The 26,871-nt window shown below is 47.4% G+C and overlaps 1 protein-coding gene across 1 annotated transcript in view; it reads right to left on the bottom strand.

Annotated features, from left to right (window-relative positions):
• Positions 1-26,871, bottom strand: part of CENPE (centromere protein E) — a 1,817,274-nt gene that overhangs the window by 1,114,334 nt on the left and 676,069 nt on the right. Inside the window, exon 27 of the mRNA XM_086962044.1 lies at positions 22,968-23,261. Within this exon, the coding sequence (XP_086818170.1) occupies positions 22,968-23,261 (294 nt within the window). The remainder of the gene's footprint in view (positions 1-22,967; positions 23,262-26,871) is intronic.

The raw sequence follows: 26,871 nt of genomic DNA, 5'->3' as shown, positions 1-26,871 counted from the left end.
TAGTAGTCACGAACTTGGTCCCCTCTGCTTTCAGGTGTCATCTATCTTCAAGATCCAGGCTTGGATCACTTTGAACTCTCTTCACTGGTCGCCTGCCAGCATCTTCCTTCCAGGCTCCTGGTCCGTCTACGAGGATTCCCGACGTCTTTTGAGACCTATGCAGCTGCAGCCCCTGGGCTAGGTAACTTCGGCATTTCGGTGCCCCAGCATAGCCTCACTATCCAAGGGTCAGAATCCACTTTCGTTTTCCTCCTACCAGGTCGGGTTCGCCCGAGAACACTAACTTTGCATTTACTAGCTACCATAGACTTTGTCCCGCATCACGCGTGAGAGTGCACACTCTGCACCCGAGTCCCCTGGGTCTCCTAGAAGTAATCTAACGATTCTATAGTCAAGTCCTAGCGATTCCAAAGCCTATTAGTATTGTACTTACCTGCTAGTAATTTCGCATTCCACTTTCAGAGTATATGGTTTTCCGTCCCCCTCGGGCATTTGTATATACTGTGCTGACTTAAGTATTTTCGTAAGAGTTTTGTTTTGTGCTTAGTACCCTGTCCTCATAAAGAGTACAGGGCTGTTGTGATTTTAATAAATACACTGTTTATTTTCATAACACTTGTGTGGTGTCCTTTCACTTGGTGTTCAAGGGGTATATGTGATGGTATAACAGCTGGCTTAACACGCCCTCTCGAGTCTTTAGCCTTAGACTGCTCGTATCCATGCTACTAGGATAGCTGGTCTATAAGGTTGACTTACAACCAATCATCAATAAGGGTTGCTGGACTGATACATAGTGTTCACTAGAATAGTGAACACTGCATATCAGGCCACCTTCTCACAAAGTGGAGTCACAATTGATCCATAATTCCTGACAAACTTTCTGTAATAACCAGTCAGGCCCAAGAAAGCTTGAACCCGAGTCTGGGTGGTTGGAGGAGCCCAATCTTTGATGGATTGTATCTTTCTCTCCAGTGGCTGAACCTGGCCTCCACCTACAAGGTGGCCCAGGTATACAACCTGTCTCTGCCCTATCTGGCACTTTGTGGCCTTGATAGTGAGACCTGCTGCTTGCAGTGCCTCTAACACTTTCCTCAGGTGGACCAGGTGATCCTCCCAGGTGGAACTAAAGACAGCTATATCATCAGGATATGCTGCACAGAAGTCATCCAGCCCAGTGAGAACTTGATTCACCAACCTTTGGAAGGTGGCAGGTGCATTTTTCAGACCAAAGGGCATTACCACAAATTGATAATGTCCACCAGGGGTTGAAAATGCTGTCTTGGGCTTGGCATCCTCAGCTAACCTGATTTGCCAATACCCAGCTGTCAGGTCAAATGTACTTAAGTAGTTGGCAGAAGCCAATCTATCTATAAGTTCATCTGCCCTTGGTATTGGGTGGGCATCAGTCTTAGTGACTGCATTGAGGCCTCTGTAGTCTACGCAAAACCTCATCTCTTTCTTACCACCTGGGTGTGAGGCTTTGGCACTAGAACTACTGGACTAGCCCAAGGGCTATCTGAGGGCTCAATGACTCCCAGCTCCAACATTTTCTGCACTTCTGTCTTGATGCAGTCTCTAACATGATCAGGCTGCCTGTAGATTTTACTCTTGACTGGCAGGCTATCACCAGTGTCAACCTCATGGGTACACCAATTGGTTTGACTGGGTGTCAGAGAGAGCATATGTCTGAAGGATTGAAGAACCTGTTAAAAAACCTTCTGTTGATGTTCAGAGAGGCTGCCACAAAAGACAACACCATCTACTGATCCATCATCAGGATTCTGAGTGAGCAGGTCTGGGAGAGGGTCACTCTCTTCCTCCTGTCCCTCATCTGTGGCCATGAGCAAGCTCATGTCCTTCCTGTCAAGATATGCTTTGAGCCTGTTCACATGGAGCACCCTGTGGGGGCTCCTGGGAGATCCAAGGTCCACCAGGTAGGTGACCTCTCCCTTTTGCTCAAGGATTGTGTGGGGCCCAGACCATTTGTCTTTGAGTGCTGCCGGGGCCACTGGCTCCAACACCCACACCTTCTGTCCAGGCTTGTACACAGTCAGGACAGCCTTTTGGTCATGCCAAGCTTTCTGGAGTTCTTGGCTTGCCTCAAGGTTTTAGAAGCCTTTTCCATATACTCAGCCATCCTGGAGCGGAGACCAAGTACATAGTCCACTATGTTGGTTGCAGGCTTTTTGAGAGGTCTCTCCCATCCTTCCTTCACCAAACACAGGGGTCCTCTCACAGGATGCCCATACAGAAGTTCAAAAGGGCTGAAGCCAACCCCCTTCTGTGGGACCTCTCTGTAAGCAAACAAAAGACAGGGTATCAGGACATCCCATCTACGCCTGAGCTTTTCAGGTAGTCCATGAATCATCCCTTTTAGGGTCCTGTTGAACCTTTCAACAAGCCCATTGCATTGTGGGTGATAGGGTGTAGTGAACTTGTAGTTGACACCACATTCCTTCCACATAGCAGTCAAATATCCTTACATGAAGTTTGCACCTCTGTCAGAGACAACCTCCTTAGGGAAGCCCACTCTGGAGAACACTCCAACTAGGGCTCTTGCCACAACAGGTGCTGTAGTGGTCCTAAGGGGAATAGCTTCAGGATACCTGGTGGCATGGTCCACCACCACCAGTATAAACTTGTGCCCTGATGCTGTCTGGGGTTCCATTGGACCAACAATGTCAATCCCCACTCTTTCAAAGGGCACCCCCACCACAGGCATTGGTATAAGGGGGGCCTTTGTTGTGCCACCTGACTTACCACTGGCTTGGCAAGTGACACAGGAGCGACAAAACTCCTTGGTATCTTCATTCATATGAGGCCAGTGAAAGTGTGAGACAAGCCTGTCCCAAGTCTTGTTCTGGCCTAGGTGACCTTCAAGGGGAATCACATGGGCCAAGGTGAGAAGGAAACCTCTCAGAGACAAGGGGATGACCAGCCTCCTGGTTGCATCAGGCGTGGGGTCTCTTGACTCAGAGTACAGGAGTCCATCTTCCTAGTATACCTTGTGGGCACCTGTGGAGTTCCCTGAAGCCTCAGCAGCAGCCTGCTGTCTGAGGGGTTCAAGAGAAGGGCAGGCTAACTGTGCCTTCCCCAGGTCTTCTCTGGAGGGTCCCCCTGAACCCAGAAACTCAACCTGATCAGGTTCAAGTTCTTTAGGCTCAGTTTCCCTCAGCTCTTTGAGGTCAGCCTCCTCTGAGACTTGATCCACAACCTGGGGCAAGGGGGAAGGCAATGCCTTAACCCTACTGCTCTTCTTCTTGGAAGGTGTCTGGTCCATTGTTCCAGGATCCAGCACCTGTTCAGTGGGGCATCTTCTGGCCTGTGACCTAGTCACAGCAAGCACATGTGCTGGCAAGCCTAACATTTCCATGTGAGTCCTCTGCTTCACTTCTGACCATAGGGATGACTCCAAATCATTGCCCAACAAACATTCAATTGGGAGGTCTGAACTAACAACAACCTTCTTTTGGCTACTTACCCCTCCCCAGGAGAAATCAACAATTGCCATACTATGGCGGGTAGTGACATTGCTGGCATTAGTCACTAGGTACTCTGGACCTAGCATGATCTGTCCAGGGTCCACAAAGTTAGGTGTCACCATTGTGACACTGGCACAAGTGTCCCTGTAGGCCTGAGCCATCTTGCCATTGATAAAAGGTGTCTGTCTGTATTTGCCTAAAGTATTGGGACTGGCATCAGGGGATATATCCACATCCCCTGTACAGACAAGGACAGCCTGAGTGAGTGTGCCAACTAAGTTGTCATACCCCTCAGAACCCAAGGTTAACCCAACTAATCCCTTGGGAGGTGCACTACCACTGCTGACTGTACTAGGGGGTGCAGGTGCCTTAGGGGCTGCAGTGGCAGGAGTTTGCCCTCCTTTCTTGGTGCACTCACTAAACCAGTGAGTTTTACTTTTACAGTATTGGCACCACCTTTTAGACTGGCCTTCTTGAGTCTTCTTCTTCTGGGAAGCCTGACCCCCACCCTCTTTGGTTTGTTGGGGACCTGTCGAAGACTTCTGGTCATTTTGTTCACCTTTAGTTTTATTACCCTTCTGGTCTGCTTTCTTCTGACCACCCTGGTTCTGGCCCTGGTTCTGCTTAACTCTTGTTCTGACCCATCTGTCTGCCTTCTTTCCCAATTCTTGGGGAGAGGTCAGATCTGAGTCAACAAGGTGCTGATGCAACAACTGGTTCTGACAATTGTTTAAAATCTGTTCCCTCATGATCAGATTGTACAATCCTGTATAATCAGTAACCTTACTGCCCAGCAACCAGCCCTCCAAAGCCTTAGTGGCACAATCTACAAAATCAGACCAATCCTGAGACTGAGTTTTCTGGGTATCCCTGAACAGCAACCTGTACTGCTCAGTGGTTAGGCCAAACCCATCTATCAGTGTACTTTTCAGGACTTGGTAATTGTTAGCATCCTCAGCTCTAGTAGTGAGGAGCTTATCTCTACCTTTACCTTCAAAGGAGAGCCACAAGACAGCTGCCCACTGACTCTGGGGGACGCACTGGACAGTGCAGGCCCTCTCCAAAGCAGTTATCCATTTGTGGATATCATCCCCTTATTTAAAGAGGGGCACTATCTTACTCAGGTGTCTAGTGTCTAAACTCCTGTCTTTTTCTCTTGGGAGAATGCGGTCACCAGTGAGATCTAACCCACTTAACTTTTGCTCTCTAGCAAAGGCAAGCCTCTCTTTGGCCAGGGCAAGTTCTTCCCTTTCAATCCTCAGATTGGCTTCCCTCATCTTAGCTTCATGCTCCCTTCTCTTAGGGGATGACATCCCTCTATGAGAAGAGGTCTGAGAGCCATTGGTTCGAATGGATCTGTTAGAGCCACTGGATAGAGACCTAACTCGTCCATTCCCAATGTTAAGTCTGCCTGAGAGTGGCCCTGGGGGTCCCCCAAATCCATTCTCATGCCTACTCAAGTTGGTCCTAGTGAGTCTGCTGACTTCTACCTGACCTTTGTCTGCCCCATCCACTGATAACTCCTCTTCTTCCTCCTCCTCCTCCTCCTCCTCCGCATCATCTGCTGCCTGGAGGTGGCGGTCAGGGTCACCAGTGGTTCCCTCTAAGGGGGGCATATTCCCATCTGGATTAGAAGAATCTGGGTTAGCAGTTCTCCTGGCATCATAAGTCTCTAAGAGACCAATCAGAAAGGGAATGGTAGGGTTAGAACCCTGTTTTAGCTTCCTGGAGGTACACAATTGTCTCATCTCCTGGAAGCTAAGAGCTGCATATCTGGACATGACCTGTGGAGGGTCAACTGACACAAGGGGAGACTCAGAGTTTCCTCCTTTGTCTGACATGCTTTTCTAGTGTGGTGTAAGTGATGCACCTACCTACACTATTTGTTTGCCTACTGATCCATTGCTAAGAGTTGTAGTCAGGGTGTGCTAGGCCCTGTTGAACTACAACAGCTGGTTCAGTAGAACTCAGAGTATTCTAAGCTAAGTTATATGTACCTAAGTACTTATGTGATCTTTCACAATGATATTCTTAGGATACGTGTGGTAAAACAACAGCAGGCTCAAATCCCACCGCTGCCACCAATGTGAGAAGTTGGCCTGATATATAATGTTCACTATTCTAGTGAGCACTTTGTATCAGTCCAAACAACCTCCATTGATGATTGGTGGTAAGTCAACCTTATAGACCAGCTATCCTAGTAGCATGGATATGAGCAGTCTTCGGGCTAAACTCTAGAGGGCGTGTTAAGCCAGCTGTTATACCATCACATATACCCCTTGAACACCAAGTGAAAGGACACCACACAAGTGTTATGAAAATAAACAGTGTATTTATTTAGATCACAACAGCCCTGTACTCTTTATGAGGACAGGGTACTAAGCACACAACAAAACTCTTACGAAAATACTTTAAGTTGCACAATTTACACAAATGCCCAAGGGGCACGAAAAACCATATACTATGAAAGTGGAATGCGAAATTACTAGCAGGTAAGTACTAATCTCATAGGGTTTGGAATCGCTAGGACTGGACTACTGAACCTTCAGATTACTAGCAGGAGGCCTAGGGAACTCGGGTGCAGAGTGTGCACTCACACGCGGGATGCGGGACAAAGTCTATGGATACTAGTAAATGCAAAGTTAGTGTTCTCGGTCGAACCCGACTAGGTAGGTCAAAAACGAAAGTGGATCTAGGCACTTAGAGAGTTGTTCTACGCTGGAGCACCGGGGTACTCGGTTTACCTAGCCCAGGGGCTGCGGCTGCATAGGGTTCAAGTGTCGTCGGAAACCCTGGTTGACAAACCAGGAGCCTGAAAGAAGAAGTTGCTGGCAGGCGACCAGTGAAGAGGTTCGGATGGATCCAAGCCTGGATCGGAGATGGAAGACACCTGTAAGCAGAGGGGACCAAGTTCTGAATCACTAGCCAGTGATTAGATGGGCACCAGGATGGCACCGGATGAAGTCACCTCGACCAGGTGAGTGGGCGACGCTGGGCTCTGCAGTCTCACGGACCAGGAGGCGTTGTCGGCGACCAGGATGGAGGTGCGAGCTGTCCCACGATGGTTGATGCTGTCGACGTCGCTGGACCCAGGATTGGGGAACAAGTATTGGCAAATGCAAGCCCACGCGGTGGACTCAAAATGGCGTCTGGAGTGGACCAGGAGGGTCCGGGGTGCTCCTCTTTTAGAGGGGAGCAAGAGCCAGTCTGGAGCAACCAGACCAGCAGTGTTGATGTCGTCGTTCGTCGTTGGGAAGGCTACAAGCCAGCGGGCTAGTAGCCAGACAACGCGGTGAGCAGCAAAAAGCAGAAGGGCCCCACGCAGATCTGATGGATGCTGGAGGGCTGAACTTCGGTGCTGGAGCTGCTCAGGGCTGGACCCAAAGCACTCACTCGAGGATCCCTCGGCGGTCGTGCTGGGCAAGAGTCGTGCAGTCTTGAAGATGGCCGGTCCCTCGAGGTCTCGTCGCACCCACGGATCTCAGCTGACGATGTGGGTAGAGGTCAGAAGTGCCAGGGAAGCCGGGTCTCGTCGTGCTGGTCAGTCGGATTCCGGAGGAAGGACGTTCAGCAAACCGCAGTGTTCTTGGATGGTGCCTGCGGGTGCAGGGTGACTACTCCTTAGTCACAAGGGAGAAATCTTGAGAAGAAGTCGAGAGTTCCTTTCGTAGAAAGTAGTTTCAGGATTCAAAGATGATCTAATTTGGAAGGGGGCCCGCTCCTATCTTTATACTAGGAAAAGGGGCTGGCACGCGACTAGGTCCTGCCCATGGGTGGGACCAGCAAGGGGGGTGGTTACACCCCTCTCCCATGCCGGACTTTCCCCAGCTCAGGGGCTGGTGTGCCCCTGGAACTGGTTCTAGCCGGCAGATGCATAGTGAGCACCGGGGTGCCACTTGCAGTCACCTTCCTCTAAAGCCCTGCCTACCCAGGATACACAAAACCCTGTCTGGGATGGTGCTAGCACCGCCACCGACAGGAAACCCTTTGTCCAAGCTCCCCTCGCTGGAAGGACTACCAGCTGCAGGGGGTCAGACTTGTGTCTGTGGTGGCAGCATCCATTTTGTGATGCTGAGGCTTGAGTTAACTTTAACCGGGGTTCACAGTTACATACATGTCGTGTCCCTCTAGAAGGGTGGAACGCTAACCCCGTCGCCAGAATTGGCGTGGGGTTAGTATTCCAATTCGTATGACACCTTACTCGACATGTTTTAATAAAGCGATACCAAAGATAGCATATAACCGCGAGGATTATAATGCACTTAAGAGTATATGGTATGCGTTATCATGGAAAAGCTATTAGGACTTGGTTCCGCAAGCTGCAAACGGGCTCAGCTCATGCCAGAGCACCATCTCACACGATTCCAAGCACTCTGCCTTCAGGATTGTCAAGGCCTGCCATAGGAGTGACTGATAGGAATCTATGTGTCCATTTTAGGGTTAGATATAGGGATACTATATCTAAAGCAAAGGGTGATTACACCACCTTGCCCCAGCTGTCGTGCAGCCAGTTGTGTCAGATTTAGATGGCCAGCCAGGGGTGGCATAATACATGCTGCAGCCCCTGGTAGGCCCTGGGTACACCTATGCCCTGAGTTACAGGGTCTGATAAGGTGGCCCAGTACCAATTGGTAAATGCACCTAAGGTACACGTCAATTTAGTGAGAGAACAGCAAGGCTGTGGGTCTGATTAGCAGGCCCACAGCCAGAGAAGTCGTAAACCAGTGAAGCAAAAAGCAAAAATCTGGGGTGATCATAGGATTGCAGACCCTACTCTCCTACACTATGATCGTGGAATCGGGGCCCGATTGGTGAGGGTTTGTTTTAAATTCAATTGACTCTAGATCTCCTGATTTTAAGTGGTGCAAGCCTGGTAATTCTTCAAAGATTTTCAGAATGGACCCTCTGTTCAAGATGTCATGTGACCCTTTGAGCAGTAGTGCGGAATCAATTCGATTTTTTTACTTGGGATGTTTCGTATTTGAACTTTTTGTCTTTTGCTCTCTCCGACGCTTGAAGAGGCTATTCCTTCTCGGTCGGCCTCTAAATCAAGGATGGCCGAGTCAGTTAGATGTTGAAGGCCTTTTGTCTCGTGACCGCTTGGGTTTATGACAGTTGGTGCTTACGTTTCTTCACTCATCTTAGGGCATTTCTTTCTTTCATTAGGCTTTGCTGATTTACTTATCCCATCTTGGCTATTGTTTGTGATCTCTTGCAGGGTAGAAGTGCTGTTTGCTTTGTTACCGAACTCAGTGTCTCTGTTTTTTGATGACTTGGAACTTAATAATTTTGGTACTACTTTTCCTCCTGGACGATTGTAATATGCTGTACACTTTCCTTACTTGCTGCGTTGGTTTAGTGCATTCAGTTGAACCGTCTGAGGTAGTGGATATCTTTGTTGGGGAGTTGACAGATGGGGTTGGCTCAGACGTTATTTTGTTTTGAGAATAAAGAGCTACTCATCCATCTGCTACACAAAGAAACTCCGAGCCCTTTTTTGGATCCAATTGATGGAGCCTCTCCTCCTCTTTAAAGGAGTGCAGTGAAGCTAGAAATCTCAGAAAAGTAATGTTCTGTTCAACATGAAATAGTCACTTTCTTCAAGAGGAAGAAGGCTCAAAACTGTACAACCAACTTTTCTGGGTAGAAAGTGGTGTAAGGAGGGTTGAAAGAGGGTTTGTAGCTAGCTCACATGCCGGTAATTATATATAGGAAAACAGTGGTTCCAGTGGAACAATAGATGAACAATTTAAGCAATACACATGCACAATGGCAATACGTTTGTAAGGGACCAAGTAATGTCTGTGGAAAAAAATGACCTCTGCACAGTTTGAGCATCTAACTTTTTTATAATGATAAATGCACACAAAAATGGTACAAGTCACTTTCTTAAATTCAAAAAGCGGTATACTTTGTGCATTGTATCCCCAAGTGAAACATGGAACCATAAGTAAATATATGCAGTGAACAGTTTTTTTTAAAACGAAGAGGTTTCCATAAGTACAGGAAGTGACCATTCAATTATACATAGTAAAACCCTGAGTGTCTGGTGACACTGGCTATTTAATGGTCTTTTCTGTAATTTTGTCAAAGTATAAAGCTTTTTGAATTTAATAAAGTGACATATCATTTTTTGTGTGCATTTATCATTATAAAAAAGTTAGATGCTCAAAATGTGCAGAGAGTTAATTTTTGTCCACAGACATTACTTTGTCCCTTACAAACGTATTGCCATTGTGCATGTGTATTGCTTAAATTGTTGGTCTATTTTTCCACTGGAACCACTGTTTTCCTGTATAAAACTATTACCCTGGTTCTTTGTTAGTAGGCTTCCCCTGTATTCGGCAATGCCGATAATTATGGCACAAAAGAAACACTGTCTTGAGGGTAAGCAGTCAAAGAGGACAGCTGTGAAAAGGTTCGAAGGGAACATACATGGGGCTTGTAAGTACCAAATTTAAATCCCATTGGGTTATAATAAACAGAGAGAGAGAAGACATATTGAAAACTCTTGAGTAAACACATCAATATAAGTGATTTAAACTAGGAAGGTTGGTCTACCACCTATAAGAAAGCAGAAACAGCCAACAAACACCATTCAGAAGTGCAAAAAGAAAGTCTTTGCTGGGTGAAGTACAACACAAACAGAACATCGGGCAGTTTAGCATGAAGTGGTTCAATCTGCTTGGCAGCACACCAAGCCAAAAACCTGTCCTAGCGGCAGGCATATACCAACTTGGTGAGGGACATCTGGCTGCCAAGATGACATCAACCTCTGTATGAGGCTCAAAAGCTCTCAACTGCCACCGCTCAATCTCCAAGCATGGAGGTGGAGCATGTGCAGACTCTGGTTGAGGACTCAGAACTGCTGCTGCTACAGGAAATCCTCAGAAAGGGGCAGCTTGATCAGAGGTCAGATGCTCATGACCAGGTGTTCAGGATACCATACTCTCCATGCCCAATCCTGAGCCACTAGAATAACTTGGGCCCAGTTAGTACCGATACTCAGAACTCGGGACAGAAGAGCTATCGCAAAGGCATATAGGAGTGGAGAGTGCCACTCGACGTGGAACGCGTCTCCAAGCAAGAGATGCCTTGGAAACTTCAAGGTGCAAAAGTGCTGGCATTGAATGTTGTCTGCAGAGGCAAAAAGATCGAACCAAGGTTCTTCCCATTTGCAGAAGAGTCCTTGCACTACCTTCTAATATAACCACCATTTGTGATCTACAAGGCGTTAACGGTTGAATTGGTCTGCCCAGGGGTTAAAAGTTCCTGCCAAGTGGCAAATCACCAGAAAGGTTTCCCGGCGTTCCAGCAATGTCCTGAGGCGCATAGCCTCCTGGCACAGGTTCCACAATATCACCCTGCCCTGCATGTTGCAGTAGCACACTGCAGTGGTGTTGTCCATGAGCTGCTGCACCAGCATTCCTTTGATGGAAGTAAGGACATCCTCCAACACTAAGCAGGCGGTTTGGAGCTCCAGATGACTGATGTGGAGACAAGTCTCTGCCAGAGAGCAGAGTCCTCTGATCTCAACCTTCTCCCAGATGGCCACCCCACCCCAGTAGGAATGCATCAATCATCCCTGTCGGCACCAGGTGGGGTTTGGAGAGGGGTCTACCACTGACCGAATCACAATTCAGCACCCACCACAACTGGTCTTTTGCCACCTCCTCCGAAATCTGAACTTAATCAGGGAGACCCCCCAGGTGATGTGCCCATTAGGACTGCAGACCTAACCGCAAAGCCCGCTTTTGAATTTTGATGTTCTTTATTAAAAGGATGCAGAAGGTCATCAGTCCTAGAAGCCTTGGAGTCATCCTCACAGAGATCCAGGGGAGATGTTGAAACATCAGAAGCATAGCCTACGTGCTCTGGACTCTCCTTGCCAGAGAAAAGGTGCTGAACTGCACTGTGTCCAGACAGGGCAGCATCATTGAACAAGTCAGGTGTGAGGTCCCATAATTGGATGATCTAATGGCCTAACCCAGACTACTTTATGCTAGGTGAGTGCAAGGAATTGTTCATCACAATCTCCAAGACAACTCTCTGAACCACGACTGCTCTGCTCTCCAAGAAGTTAGAGCATCAGGATAAATGAAGGACTGTAGGCTTATTAGTTCCAGCATTAAATCTGGGGTTGTCCCTTTTCATATTATGCATCTGGAGGTAAATTTTTTGATCAGCAAGAGCCTGCTGACTGTGGTCTGTGTGAAGACAGATCAGTGGCGGATGTGTCAGCATTACAGAACCTGGGATTCTTAAGTGCTGGGTATCCCTCTGATAGACTACTATATTTTCAAATGCCCTGAAAGGAGCAGTTTGTAGCCTGACAGAAATACACTCAAGAATGGTAAACACTGAAGCAACATCTCTTTCGCCACCAGTCTACCCTCACACGGTCACTTCTTCCACTGTCTTCCAGTTTAGTCAAATTGATGCCAGTGATTCGAGGTTTATCAATTATGTTCCCAACATCAAAATCCACAACAGACTACACAACTGGGCCTGGACGGACTTTTCAATTTTGCAGGCGTAATTGGAGAGATTTTTGTAATTTTGCTCATTACCCGTACATAGGCTGTCCGGAATTCGGTTTAAACCGACTCTGACCGATAGTACACTACCGGATCAAAATCAGCTGACTCGGTTTAAACAGAGTGTGACTGATTTGCATAGTTGTTGCCCCGTTGTTGCACGATTTGGCCACTTGGTGTAGCAAAATCCTTACAATGTGTATGTGTGCTTTAAAGATCTTTACTTTGTCTTAATGTGCGTCCAGCGGCTTCCCTTTAACTTAAAGGTGCATTAAGACAAATCTAGGGGGTGGGGTGGGGGCATGCATTTTGCCTGTCATGGGAATACGCTCTTAGTGGGAATATAGGCAAGTGATAAACACAAAGCACAGCACATGAACTGACAGGCCCTTCGGAGCTGGGTAGGTGGAAAGGAGGAGACACGTGAGTTCGAGCAGAGCAGGGCAGGGCAGGCGTCAAGCCACGGTTAATTTACAGGGGATTATATACACAGGGCAGGGCCACATGGACCACTGTCAGGGGGAAGCACTTTTAGAACTAGCACCTGGTAGAAATAGCACTTAGAACTTTGTAGGAATAGCACTTTTAGAACATAGAATACTTGTAGCACCCAATAGCAAATGTAGCACACAACCAGTAACCACTGGTAAAAGATAAGTACACACTACGCAACCCTAACCACCTTAGGCATATATCACGCAGGGTACCATGAACTCACTAGAATAACTATACTAGGTAAAACAACCTCCTAGGCATAAAAATACATTTAGAGGTATAGGCATAAAGCATTGCATAAAAGCATATTTCACATTAGGCAGGTAATCACAATTGCGCAAAAGTCACATAGTACTGACCCCAGGGCAACCTGGCCTCTCAGGGGCTTACAGGCCCAGTGTCCAGAATGTCTGGGCTGGCTGAGCAGGCAGCCAAAGAAGAATGCGCAAGGGTTCCTGGCGGTCTAAACGGTGCAGCTGCCCACTAAGTGCTGGACAGCTGGGTTACTGAGCCTGGCACCAGCGTGCCTCCTGGCTCTCCTTCTGGCGCTCTAAATAACAATGGGGCTCTAAATAACAATGGAGCTCTATATAACAATGGGGCCCAAAACAACGCGGGGGCCTCGTGGGCTCGAGAAAGGAGATGTCCCTTGGAGCCTTGTGGGCTCTGAACAATTAGCTGTGCCCTCAGAAGCCTCGTTGGCTCTAGACAAATGTGCGGCAACTTTGGGGGAGCGGCCCTCTACCAACAGTGGCCGCTTTAAGTTTAAAGAAGAGCTAGTGGAGCCTCTCAGGCTCTAAGGACATGCCCGGAGCTCTCCCCCGCCCGTCAACACTCACCGTGCTCTGCTGCGGGGAGGCTCTGACATCGTGGCCAACTTCCTCTCGGGTTGCTGTGGTGCTGTGAGCTCTCCTCACGCCCCGGGAGCCCCGCTAGCGCCGGCAGCCCTTTTCCTTCTGCAGAGGCACTCCGGGGCTCTTCTGCTTCGGTGACTCGAGTCCAAGGCGGGGTAGGCTCGTGCTTGGGCTCTATGCTCGGCTCACTTCTCCCTTCCTCACCGGAGCGCGGGGTGGGCTCCCGTTGGCTTCCGGTTTGTCGTGGAAGCACTTCCGGGTCGAGCTCCTGGGTTGCTAGGGGATGCCCAACGCTGCGGCCAATCCCAGCGCGGCGATCCCCAGACAGCAACCGCTGGGGAAATGGCCCTCTCAGCTCCCCGCCGCTGGCGGTGATTTCAACACGGGGTAGGCTCCAGTTATAATTAAATCAAAAGTCCCCCCTGGCGGGGTGGGCACCCGTCAGGAGGGATACAAACTCTGCAAAATCGCGGGATGGCACCCGGGCCTCCCAGATATCAAAACAGCAGCAATCCGGCAGGGTGGGCACCTGCTCGCAGATGAAGCCAAAAGGGGGGATCCCCACGCCGGGGAATCCCTCGAGGTAGGGATTGCCGCGCCAGCGGCGCCACGTGCTATTTTCAAGGGGGGAGGCCAGCACTCCCCAGGCACTGGCAGGCAACCCCAGTCCCAAAGGTATAGGGAGAAAGTCTTTTAGGAATGAAGGCAGAGGGGGTGGGAGGGGCAAAGGCTGGGCCTAGGGGCCAGCTCACAGGGCCCTCCAGGCAGGGAAGCAGTCCCCAGTGGTGTTTCCTCCTGGCGCACAGCAGCAGCAGGCCCCCCTCAAGTTAGGAGCAGCAAGAACATTTTTCATGGGGTCACAGCCCCTTCTTATACCCAGAAATCCTTTGTCTCAGGCTGCAGGGTTAAGGGAAAACCAGACGCAGCTGGTTTTGGAGCACTCTGTTGTGCTAAGCCCCTCTTGACATTCACTGGCCAGGCTAGGGATATCAGACACTCCACAGGGGGCGGAGCCAGCTTTGTGTAGGGAAAGCCCAGCCCTATTCAGGTCCCAGGTGCACTCCTCCCACCCATCTGGCTGTCAATCTCTCTATTAACCACCGGGGGAGACCCATCCCGACTCCTGGAGCCAGGCTCACCAGCCAGCTCCAGCCAATCACAAGCCAGACAGTCATTTCACCTATATTACACAGACATGCCAAATTCTAGAAGTGGCACTTCCACACTAGACACATGAACGCCGCACACATCATCGCGCAGCATTCACTCACACGAGTTCGCACATACCAAACTCGACCCTGCACTCCCCATGCATCAGGAACTAACATGGACACATACATTGCCCATGCATTCCTATGGGAGGGCAGGCCAATCTCACCACATGCACTCAGAGTGCGCACGCACTTTACAATGCAACACAGTGAAAGTGCGCAGAAGCCAAAAACAACTAACACCAGGTCACAATTAAAAGCAAAAAGTTTAGGGGTGAACCTGCCAGAAGGGCCAAGTCCAACAGCTTCCGTATCGGGAGCCAATGGAGCTGGCAAAGCAGGGGCCGAGAGGCCGTCCTTGGTGGTGCGTTCAGAATCAGATGAGCTGCCGTGTTCTGGACAACCTGTAGTCTGTCAAGGGTGGCCTCATTGGCGGACAGCAGAAGGCTATTGCAGTAATCCAGGCGGCTTGATACAAGTGCCTGGGTTAGCGTCTTCCTAGATGAGTCGGGAAGCAGGGGAAGGATACTGCGCAGAAGGCCCAACACGTGAAAGCATGAGCCAACAATCTGAGTGGCATGCTCTTTCATGGTAAGGGTCTGTTTAAGGCTAACACTAATGTTTATAACACAGGTTTTTGGTGTAGGGGGGTACCCAAGTCTGAGGGACACCAGTCGGGGGTCCACAGTAATTGAGCTTCCCCAAAAAGCATTATTTCGGTCTTTACCACATTGCACTAAAGGAAGTTATTCCTCATCCACTGGGTGAGGTTTCTCATTCCCAGGGAGAAGGTGGCCTGCACTGATGGGAGTAAACTTTGCAAATGGAAAAAGTAGTTGGGTATCATCCATGTAAGAAACGGGGATAAACCCACTGTTCCTCAACAGATTGGCCAAGGGAGCCACATAGATGTTGAACAAAGTAGGGCTCAAGCAAGAGCCCTGTGGGACTCCCTTGGACAGCTTGGTTTTGGCTGAACGATATGGACCAATGTTATGAAAAAACGTGTCGAACGCAGCAGACATATCAAACAGCACCAGAATCGTGGAGTGGCCTCTATCTAGGGTCATCCTGATGTTATTGGTTACCTCTAGTAGGGCTGATTCTGTGCTGTGTTTTGGGAGAAAGCCTGATTGAGATGAATCAAGGCTGCCCGTCCATTCGACATGGTTGGAGAGATGGGTATTTATATGTTTCTCCAAAAGCTTGTCCAGGAAAGGGAGGAAAGAAATAGGACGGACATTGGAAAACTCAGTTAGAGGGGCCTTGGAATTCTTTCAGATAGGCATAACCTGTGCTGCCTTCCATTCAAGTGGGGCCAGTCCTTCTTGCGGGGAGATGGAGGAGATGTGCAATGGAGGGAGACAGGTGGCTGGCAAGAGAAGTGGTCATTTTTGCTGGCATGAGATCCTGAGGTATAGAGCCTTACCCAGTTTTGGGTGAAAAGCTACTAGAGAAAAACACCTCGATGTCTGATGAATTTTAGAAGAATGAATAAAAGCAAATATAAAATCAGGAGACCACAGGGACAAATCTAAAAATATGAAGCTATTAAAGCTATTAAAGGCATTCAATACTGAAATATACATTGTGTATGGAAGTACAGGTATTAGTACAGTAACTACTAGAAATTTGTAAAATCATTTCAATCAAAAAAAGGAAAAAAGTCTCATAAGTGACTGAAGTAGATAGTTATTTGCTACAACAGGGACCCTTTTCCAAACGGATTGCCAGCACCAGGACGCCAGAGGAGCACGGCGGACTTGCTGTGTAGCTGACCCTTTGTTTTTCTACCGTCTCTACGACTCGCCGGACCCGCTTCGCGGGTCCCGCAGCGCGTCGCTTGCCAGGAGGCAGCACCAAGGACCTTAGGAGGAGCGCGGGGACAGTCGAGTGAACCAGCGTGGCTGCGAGCATAGGCAGGGGACTCCAGTGTCCAGGAGCCCCTGCGCGCCCAATCGCCAACACCTGGGCTGCTCTCCCCGCTGGCCACGCCCCCCGCCAACGGAGGTAAAAGCCGAATCTACCTTGTGCCTGTGGGACCCTTTTCCAAACGGATTGCCAGCACCAGGACGCCAGAGGAGCACGGCGGACTTGCTGTGTAGCTGACCCTTTGTTTTTCTACTGTCTCTACGACTCGCCGGACCCGCTTCGCGGGTCCCGCAGCGCGTCGCTTGCCAGGAGGCAGCACCAAGGACCTTAGGAGGAGCGCGGGGACAGGCGAGTGAACCAGCGGGGCTGCGAGCATAGGCAGGGGACTCCAGTGTCCAGGAGCCCCTGCGCGCCCAATCACCAACACCTGGGCTGCTCTCCCCGCTGGCCACGCCCCCCCGCCTATCATCCAATGAAGACATAGTTGTAGAGTCATAAGGAGCGCAGTATCCCCGCCTCGCGGGAGCGACCGGGAGAAGCCCGGGACAAGGGCGGGACCGTCTGTGGCCGTCCGGGGCCGGAGAAGGCCGGTCTGGGCCTTATTATTAACATTTTCTTCCTATTTATTTATTCTTAAACTTTATTAATTGGTATAATTATTATTCTTACTGTTTGTGTCTAAAGTGACGTTTAAGTCCCCATATCTGGAAGGAAAAATACTGTGGCTTGAGCGGCTTTGCTGATTGAGTACTGAGGTTGGTAATAGTCTCGCTCGTTGTATCTTAAAAATAATAACAAAAATGACCTTAAGGTCTGGCAAAGAGAGGCAAGTTCAGGTCTCCACCTCTAATGGTACTTTCACTGGTACAATTGATCAATTTTTTAAACGTTCTACTGCTATACTAGAGAAGGAGATCGCCTTGGTTGAAAAACGCCTTTCGCTTGATATCATTACAGGCAAGCGTTCTTCACTAGGTAAAATTAATGAGGCTGTCTCCCCTGTCCCACTCTCCACGTTGAATGCGGATAGTAATGTAGAAGTAATGTTGGCAACTGCTTCTGAGACTAACACTGTGGAGATAGTGGATTCAAACCAGGAAAGTGCTTTTAATACTGCGCATGATAACTTACCAAATAGCGGGACCATTTACTTAGATCAGTCCAGGGAAAATTCTGGTCTTTCAGACTCACCAAAACTCAATATTAGTACTGAACTAATGGATTCCCTTTCCCAACCACAACACACACCCACTCATAACCCTGGGAAACGCAAGAGGATAGACTCACCGGACATGGAGGAACAAACTGAGGGGTTGGGAAACGCCACTCCATCCCCCCCACAGCTACCCATCACTAACGCTACTGCCCAGCAAGGGGGAGGTGAGACCATGATTAGCATCACAGAAGGGATACTTTTGGCTAAAATTGAGCTGCTATTCAAATCTCTACTTTTACCACTTTTTGAAAGGACAAGGTTATTAAACACTAAAATGGATTCCTTAGATTTGCTAGTGAAAGATAATATAGCGACCTCTGACAGAATCCTCGCCAGCTTAACAACCGCTGGTCTGACCCCTTCTGTCCCGACCATCCCGAAGCCCACCGTCACGATGAATAATAAAGCGGGGGGTAATAGTTCAAAAGTGGGACCCTCTATACCCAAGGCCCCGCAAAAAACTGTACCCGCTCCCAAGAAAGCAGCTTCTACAGAGAACCCTTCAGGGCCAAAGCCTGTAAAAAACCTGCAGGTTCAGAAAAACCCCACTTCTATTAGGGGCCAAAATATAAGTCATCAGCCTACTGCCAAACCCATCCCAAAGAAACAGTGTGTGAACCTCCCACCGGAGTCAGTGCCTTATACAATTATTTTAACTGGCGTGGCTCCGCTTGTAGATGGCAAGAGGGAAACACACAAGGATCTTTATAATAAGGTTACATTCTGGCTCAATAAAAACCGGCCACTCCCTCCTAACCTAAATCCTGAAATACTTAATGTAAGGAGGGTGGATTGGATAGGTTTTGGTAAGAAAGATCTTGAGGGGGATTGTGTGGTGGTTAGCTTTAGAGAGCCTTGGGTTGCCGAATACATCTGCAGGGAACCAAGATTCGGAAGAGTTGGGGATGTACAAACTTTACTATTGCATTATTTTTACCCAGCTTTATATGCAAATAGATCCCACACTCCGTTTCATCACTCAAGAAGGGACAGGTCTAGAGGGAGATTCCATTTTGACACTCCGCTTTATCCAATGTTCTATCCCCACCTTGCGAACCGGTTTGCTCCCCTTTCCGGTTTGGAAGGTGTGGATTGACATGATGTAGAACCTTTGGTTACTGGGCGTTCTAGTGCTGTAGTAACTCGCTCTCCAAATAATGTGAGTGCCCCTGGGGTAGAAACTGTCCCAGGGTCTAGTGCAAAAACACAGAGGGTGGTAACAAGGGAAACATTTTCGTCTAGTACCCCTAGACCTTCGATCACTAAGGAAGTTGTGAACCTAACTGCCAAGATGGCAGAGAAAACAACCCACACCCTCGCAGTCTTGTCTTGGAATATAGCGGGTTTAAAGGGGAAAGTGTCAGAGGCCGATTGGGGCTCCTTTGTGGATTTACATGATGTAATTATCCTGCAGGAAAGTTGGTCAACTGACGCTATTTATCGGGTTGGCTACCTTAATTACTATAAACCAGCCTGTAAAGGACCTAAGGGTCGCCCTTCAGGAGGTCTAGTTATTTGGATTAGACAATCCTTAACTATTACTATCATAGACCTTCCTACTCTGAGCAATGACATTTTAGCGTTGAAATTAACCGGTAAAAATAACCAGGACCTTTTTTTGATCAACATATATGCAAGAGGGCAACCAGGTGGGAAGCCTGCGGGAGTGGTAGCTGAACTTGACTCCCTACTGAATAATATTAGTAGTGACAAATGTGTCATGGTGGCAGGTGATTTCAACTGTTCTTTCGAACCGTTTCCTAATCTTGATAGCGGGGGATATGGGGAAATTGATCAGATTTGGAATATTCCCCCTTTGTCTATTCCTCCAATTAAAAAAGTCACGGAGGCAGTTATGCAGTGGTTGGGTCTTTGTCTTGAATGGGATTTACGTGCAGCGAATGGAAGGACCAAATCAGACCCGATGGGAAAAGTTACATTTGATAATTCCCTGACATCGAGCCGCATCGATTATTTTTTGTTAAAGATAGAGTTTTGGAAAATATTGGTGGACATGGAAGTAGTCACTAGACCTGAGAGTGATCATAACCCCCTGGTAATAAAATTATCAGTGTGTGAGGGTCTCAGCATGAATTCTGCAACAAATATTGATACAGCAGACGCTGGTCTCACAAATGATTGCAGAAGGGTACGATGGGCTGGGTTCCTAGACAACCCTGCTACTATCAAAAGGGTTGCCATGGAGGTCTTAGCGGCTACAAAACTGATGGTACCCATACTTGAGGCTGGAACCCCACTTGACCAAATCGGGACGATTCATGAGTCTCTTTTTAGTAAAATTAAGTCTTTTTTTATTAAACCCGTAAAAGGAAGAAATAATGTCCCAGCACAAACTAGGTTGAAATGGTATGATAAGACCTGTAGTATTGCCCACAGCTCTCTGTTAAGTGCTATTAAATCCAAATCATGTACGGATATAAGGATAGCTAGGGTGAATTATAAGAAAGCATTAAAAGTGGCAAAAATCAAATGGGATGATCAGCGTTGGTTAGATTTATACCAGGCAAGCACCTCATCTAACCAACAAAAATTTTGGGAGGTTGTGAAATGGGGAGGGTCGGGGGAACTACATACTCCGGTAAACCACGTCCCTGCAGAGCAATGGGTCAAGCATTATGAGGCACAGTTCAGCCACACGGAACGGATCTCCCTTACTACTATTAGGGAAGATGCCAGTGTGCAGTCTGAGGTGTCCTCACTTGATCACATTGTTTTCACTGAAACTGAAGCTATTTCTGCTCTTAAACAAGTGCAGAATGGCAAAGCCTCCGGCATGGACTGCATCCCTGCGGACCTCTTCAAATACGATCAAACACACTGGGTCCCGTACATAATAATTTTAGCAAATGCTATAGCCAGAGGGACTAGGATCCCAAACTCCTGGAAAGGGGCTGAGATTTTGCCAGTGCACAAAAAAGGGGATAGATCTGATGCGGGAAACTACCGACCCATCAGCCTCATCGATGCCCTACAAAAAGTAATAGCCAGAATGCTGTTAGGGAAAATCCACACGTGGATGTCAGAAGTAGATATTCTGTCTCCAATGCAGGCGGGTTTTAGGGCCCACATTAGCACAGTTGATCAGATATTAAGATTTGTCATGATCTATTGGAAAACTGTGTTACTGAGAGACGGAAGATCTTCGCTGCATTTGTGGACCTCAAATCAGCGTTTGATCTGGTCCCTAGAGGGAAGATGTGGGCAGCATTGAGAAGGATGGGGGTCCCTATTGCACTATTAGAACTTACCATGAGGATGCATGAGGGAAACTTTGCAAGAGTCAGATGGGGTCGTCAGGGCCAGGTTACCGAATCCTTCCCCGTGACCCGCGGTGTGAGGCAGGGTTGTGTCCTGGCCCCCACCCTATTCATACTCTTCATTAACCAGGTGGTTAAGTTCCTCTCAGATACCCCCACTGATGCTCCTTCACTGGGTGGGACCAAATTCCCTCTTTTAATTTTTGCAGATGATACTCTCATATTGGCCAAAACACAGAAGGGTTTACAGGCAGCAATAAATAAATTTATGGACTTTTGCAATGAGAACGATCTTGAGATCAATATTAATAAAACCAAGTTCATGGTCCTGACTAAGAAAAAACCACTGAGGGGCCATGTTTTAATGAATGGGTCTAGACTGGAGCAGGTTGATGTAATGACTTATCTTGGTGTTACTTTGGATTATAGGCTACGATGGAAAGAGCAAGTTGCAGCACTTAGTCTGAAATTTGCTCACCTGACCGGTTGTCTAGTAAAAGAGCAGCGGTGTTCCCTGACTAAAAGAGTACTGCCCGCACTTAAAATTTATAGTGCTAAAATTAGCTCAGCCATATTATACGGGGCCGATATTTGGGGATGTGTGGACTTGGCTGTCCTAGATAGGATACAGAATAAATTCCTTCGAAATTTAGTTAGTCTCCCCCCTCAACACCAGTACTTCCACTTTTGATGGATATGGGCATGTATACCATTAAACACCAGGCCCTCTATAGGATGGTGGCGTTATGGAGACGCATATGGTCCACCCCGGAACTGGCCATGTTTGCCCGTGAACTACAGGATGTGAGAATGCAACAAGGGGCAGGTGATATACCATGGCTAAAGCTAATTAAGAATACTCTTACCGAAATGGGTCTTCCCTTGCTTTGGTCAGAGCCGGGTTCTCAAACCTTCCCTACCAAGAATGAATTTAAACTTCTTTTTTGGTCCATGGTAAAAACGGAACACGTGGCGTTTTCAGAGAAATCGAACTTGACAGGCCAGTTTTTGCTCCATAAAGCAGTTCCTAATAAAGAAGTATACTGGGATGTTATCCTTAAAACATTAGATAGGAAACTATACCATCAGTTCCGTGTAGGTACACTGCCTCTGAGGGCTTTTACTAGCGGCTGGCAGAGGACGGAGTCAACCTTCTGCCCCTGTTGTACCGTTTGTAAAGAAACACTAGGTCACTTTTTATTTGTCTGTACTGCGTATCGTGAACCACGTTATAAGTGGCTGAAACCTATATGTTCTAGACTAAACACCCGAGTGAGTAGTGAAGCACTGTACATTTTGAGAACTAACACTTCTGAATGGCTAACCATTGGATTGGCCAAATTCCTTGGGTGGGCTTGGCTAATAAGGATTAAGTCAGTCAGTTCATAGCATCATGACCTGAATAACTTGTATATTATGTTATCCCACTGATTTTCTGGCCTATGACTTTATCAGTATTGATGATCTGCCATCTTTTTATATATGTTCAAATGTTTTTACAATTTCTCCTGACGTCTTTACATGCATGTTTAATTGAGATTTTTAACTATATCTGTCTTGCCTTAACTATTCTTGTCTTGTTTTTTTCCCCGATTTGCTTAGTATGTTTATTTAAATATTTATGACATTATGACTTTGTCACACCAATTGTATTTAACGTAATTTTTGTTTATATGTGTGTCTTTTATGATGAAAAATCGAAATAAAGACGTTAAAAACTGAAACTGAAACTGCTACAACAGCAACATGAATTTCAGCATCAACTAGGATGTGAATTCTCCTAATAAAAGTGCCCACTATTAACACTTTACTGGCAACAGACAAACCAGTTTGTAAAATGAAGTTCAGATACTTTTTTGTTTAGATACAAAATAAACATTTTATTGAAAAGAAACAAAATCCATGGAGACTTTAATTTAAGGTATGCCGGACTGTAGCACAATGAATTGCAAATAATTTAAACATACTTTTTACGTATAAAGAAGCATATCAACAAAAACAGACTAGTAGTCGAAATATTACCTGTGTAATGTTAATCTGTAGATCCTCCTTAAGTTGATCTCTTTCTGCTTGAATTTGCTGCAAATCACGTTTCTCTTGTATAAAAGCTTTTGCGGCTTCCTGTAGAACCTCAAGTTGCTGCACAGCGTCCTGTTTTTCATCTTCTACTGCCTTTAGAGAGGTTTCACAGGATTTCAGTCGCTCTTCTAGAAGCTGCACCTCAGAAGTTAATCTTTGCTGCAGTTCAGCTTTATCTAACATAATTTGTTCCATTTCTGTGTTTTTTTGTTGTAGCTCTTCTGTCAAAGAGGACAACTGAAGACAATTCAGAGAACAATTAAAAATATTGTACAAAAAAAATCACCAGTTTACAAACATTAGGGAAATTAAGCTTCAATTCATTAAGACCAATGTTTAAACATTTTAGTTCCTAGAAAACTGTGGACGCATGGCACAACAAAATAAGTAAAAAAAAAAAATAGGTGTCCGATCCTTATAGAGCGGTGTAACGATTTACAACTTTTTAACTTCATCAGTTTCTTTTCAACTTTAAAAAAAAACTGGCAAATAAATATATCAACAGATAGCCAGCCATGTAGCCAATGCAGACAACAAACCGATGAAAATATTGTAACGTCATTATACGCATTTTTGTGGTTGACAGAGTATGATTATTAATCGCTCCAGAGCTCATTCCATCCCTTTGTACCTATTCTCTCTTTACCTTCAATAACTGCTTTAGCATCCTTCTACAAAACTGTACACAAAAAGTACTATATAATTAACTAAGTTGGTTACGGATTCGGCTGAATATGTGTTATACGTATGAATGTTACATGCCCAAATCCTCTGACCATATTGTCTGTACATTTCGATAAGTCTCCCCTCACATCAAGAACGGAGCTTCATTCACTATCCAATTCATTGATATACTATCCTTCACTAACAGTAGTGTGAGCAGCAATGCTTTTTTCGTCATCTTATTTTTGGTCTTCAATGGAGATCTCTCTATGAAGCACATCTTCTTACAGCTGTGGTCCTTAATTTATCTGCGGTTTCCAAAAGCTATCCACTGGTGCAAAGCAAGTTTGCGAATTCACCCGATGTCCCACATTTTGCTCATGTATTGCTATTAATAAGGGAAATCTTAGGCAGAAATGTTTCCGAGACATAAGCTGGGTGCATCACCTTAAGCTGGGTACACCAAAATATTATTTTACTTGATGTCTTCCTTCGTTATATGATGTTTTAACACTTGTATGACACTTTGTTTATTCTCACATGACATTTTCTTACTCTCAATTGTGCTTTTGTTTGAAACAGAATGTATACCCAACCATGGACATCAATGTTCAGCCATCAAAATAAAGGTAATAAGACTACATTAATCAACACATACAACAAAAGCAAAATGTGTGTGGTGATTTGCAACTGCTGCTTTCCCATACTAACAACGATTCAGGCATACACATTCGGTCACACCATAACCCCTTAGTCCCACTCATTTCCACAAGCTCAATATATAACAATTATAATTATGGTTCAGTTTAAACTTCCACAAGAAACAGATTTTTTTTATGTATAACATAGGCACAGTTTGATGACTTGGTGCACAATTAAGCAAACACCTGCTGCATGCACCTTATTGCACAAGTTACTACTTGTGTAACAATATATCTGTAAGAGACATTAGTTTGTGATAGATTCCTTACCTTAGAATATCCCCAGGCGTCAGACTGGATCCGGAAATTTTTGCGTAGCAGTACCCTTGCGCGTCGGTAGGCGTCGTCTGCGGCTCCGCGTCAGTCGTCGGCGTAGTGATGACGTCGGAGTACTTCGACGCCGCCTCCGCGTGCTGACATCAGTTCTTAGACACAGCTTTTCCGCGCCAGAAACGCAGAGCTAAGCTAAAAACCAACACTGGTGCCTTGAAACTAGGGCCCTGAAAGGGGATGACCTTAACCCTAGATATCAGTTCGCAGAACGGGGAGGATGGGTGGGTCGGTAAGGAATCTATCACTAACTAATGTCTCTTACAGATATATCGTTACACAAGTAGTAACTTGTGCATCTGAAAGAGACACGTTAGTGATAGATTCCTTACCTTAGAATAGATACCCCAGCAATACCAACCCAGGTTGTGGGTCTGCGAACCAATAATCACACCAGAAAGTCCTGGAGGACTGAACGGCCAAAGAAGCCATCCCTCCGGACTTGGCTGTCCAGGCAATAGTGTCTTGCAAACGTGTGCAGCGAGGCCCACGTTGCAGCCTGGCAAATGTCCTGCAAGGGCACTCCTCGGCCAAGGCAGTGGTAGTCACTGTGGCCCGAGTGGAATGAGCCCTCAGCCCAACAGGGGGTTTCTTCTTAGCCAAGGAGTAACACGCCTGGATACACAAGATGATCCACCGCGAGATGGTCCGCTTTTCCCCTCTTAGGGCCCACGTAAACAACAAATAGTTGGTCATCCACCCAGAACTGGCGTGTGCGATCCAGACAGAATGAGAGCGCACGTTTTGGGTCCAGACGGTGGAGCCTCTCTTCCTCTCTTGAGGGATGCGGAGGCGGAAAGAAGGTGGGCAAGGTGGTGGAATGCCCGATGTGGAAGGCTGCGACTTCATTGGGCAGGAAAGAGGGCCTTGACCGCAACACAACCTTGTCGGGATGGACCGGAAGGAAAGAGGGTTTACAGGATAGAGCCTGGAGCTCACTCACTCTCCTGGCAGAGGTGATGGCTACCAGAAAGGCAGTCTTCAAAGTAAGAAGGTGGAGAGGACAGTTGTGAAGTGGCTTGAAGGGAGCGCACATCAGAAAAGTAAGAACCAAGTTCAAGTCCCACTGAGGTATCACAAAGTGCACAGGAGGGAACGTATGCGTGATGCCTTTCAAGAATCGATTAAAAATAGGGGACTTGAACAAAGAAGGTTGATCAGGCAGCCTCAAAAAGGCTGAAAGAGCAGAAATGTAGCCCTTGATAGTGCCCAGAGTAGAGCCCTGCTGGGCAAGAGAGAAGAAAGAGAAGAACCTCAGAAAGAGGGGCAGAGAGGATCCGCAGCCTTTCCTGTGCACCAAGCCACAAATCTGTTCCACCTGCATGCGTATACAGACTTTGTGGAGGGACGCCTGGCTGCCAGAATGATGTTACAGACTTCAGGAGGCAAGTCAAATGGCATCAACTGTCGCCGCTCAATCTTCAAGCATGGAGGTGGACACTGGACAGGTTCGGGTGGAGGACCGTCCCCCTGCTGCTGCTACAGAAGGTCCTCCTGAAGAGGCAGACGAACCGGGGGATCGACTGACATACCGAGTAGCTCGGGATACCAGTATCTTCGTGCCCAGTCCGGAGCCACAAGGATGACTTGTGCCCCATCGCGCTTGATCTTCAGCACTCTGGGCAGAAGTGGTATAGGCGGAAAGGCGTACAACAGACCGCAACTCCACTCGCGACGAAAAGCATCTCCGAGCGAGTGCCGCCTTGGAAATTACAATGCGCAGAACTGATGACATTGTGCGTTCTCTTCGGTGGCGAATAGATCTAACCAAGGCTCTCCCCACTGCTGAAAGAGGCCTTGCGCCACGTCCGAGTTCAGACGCCATTCGAGATCCATCATGCACCAGCGGCTGAGTTTGTCCGCCCAGGCGTTCAGCGAACCTGCCAGGTGTTGAACCACCAGGGTCACACCCTGATGTTCCAGCCACTGCCAAAGGCGCAGAGCCTCCTGGCAGAGGGTCCACGACCCCACCCCGCGCTGTTTGTTGCAGTACCACATGGCGGTGGTGTTGGCCGTGAACACCTGCACTACACTCCCTCGGACAGGGGGGAGGAATGCCTTCAGTGCTAGACGAATCGCCCGCAGCTCCAGAAGGTTGATATGGAGCCGGGACTCCGCCGGAGATCAGAGGCCTCTGATCTCCGCCTCTCCCA

This window comes from Lissotriton vulgaris, chromosome 3_1 (assembly GCF_964263255.1).
Source record: "Lissotriton vulgaris chromosome 3_1, aLisVul1.2, whole genome shotgun sequence".
NCBI classification, from domain to species: Eukaryota; Metazoa; Chordata; class Amphibia; order Caudata; family Salamandridae; genus Lissotriton; species Lissotriton vulgaris.
Note: the sequence above shows the minus strand (reverse complement) of the source record. Positions and strands in the feature narration are given on the sequence as shown.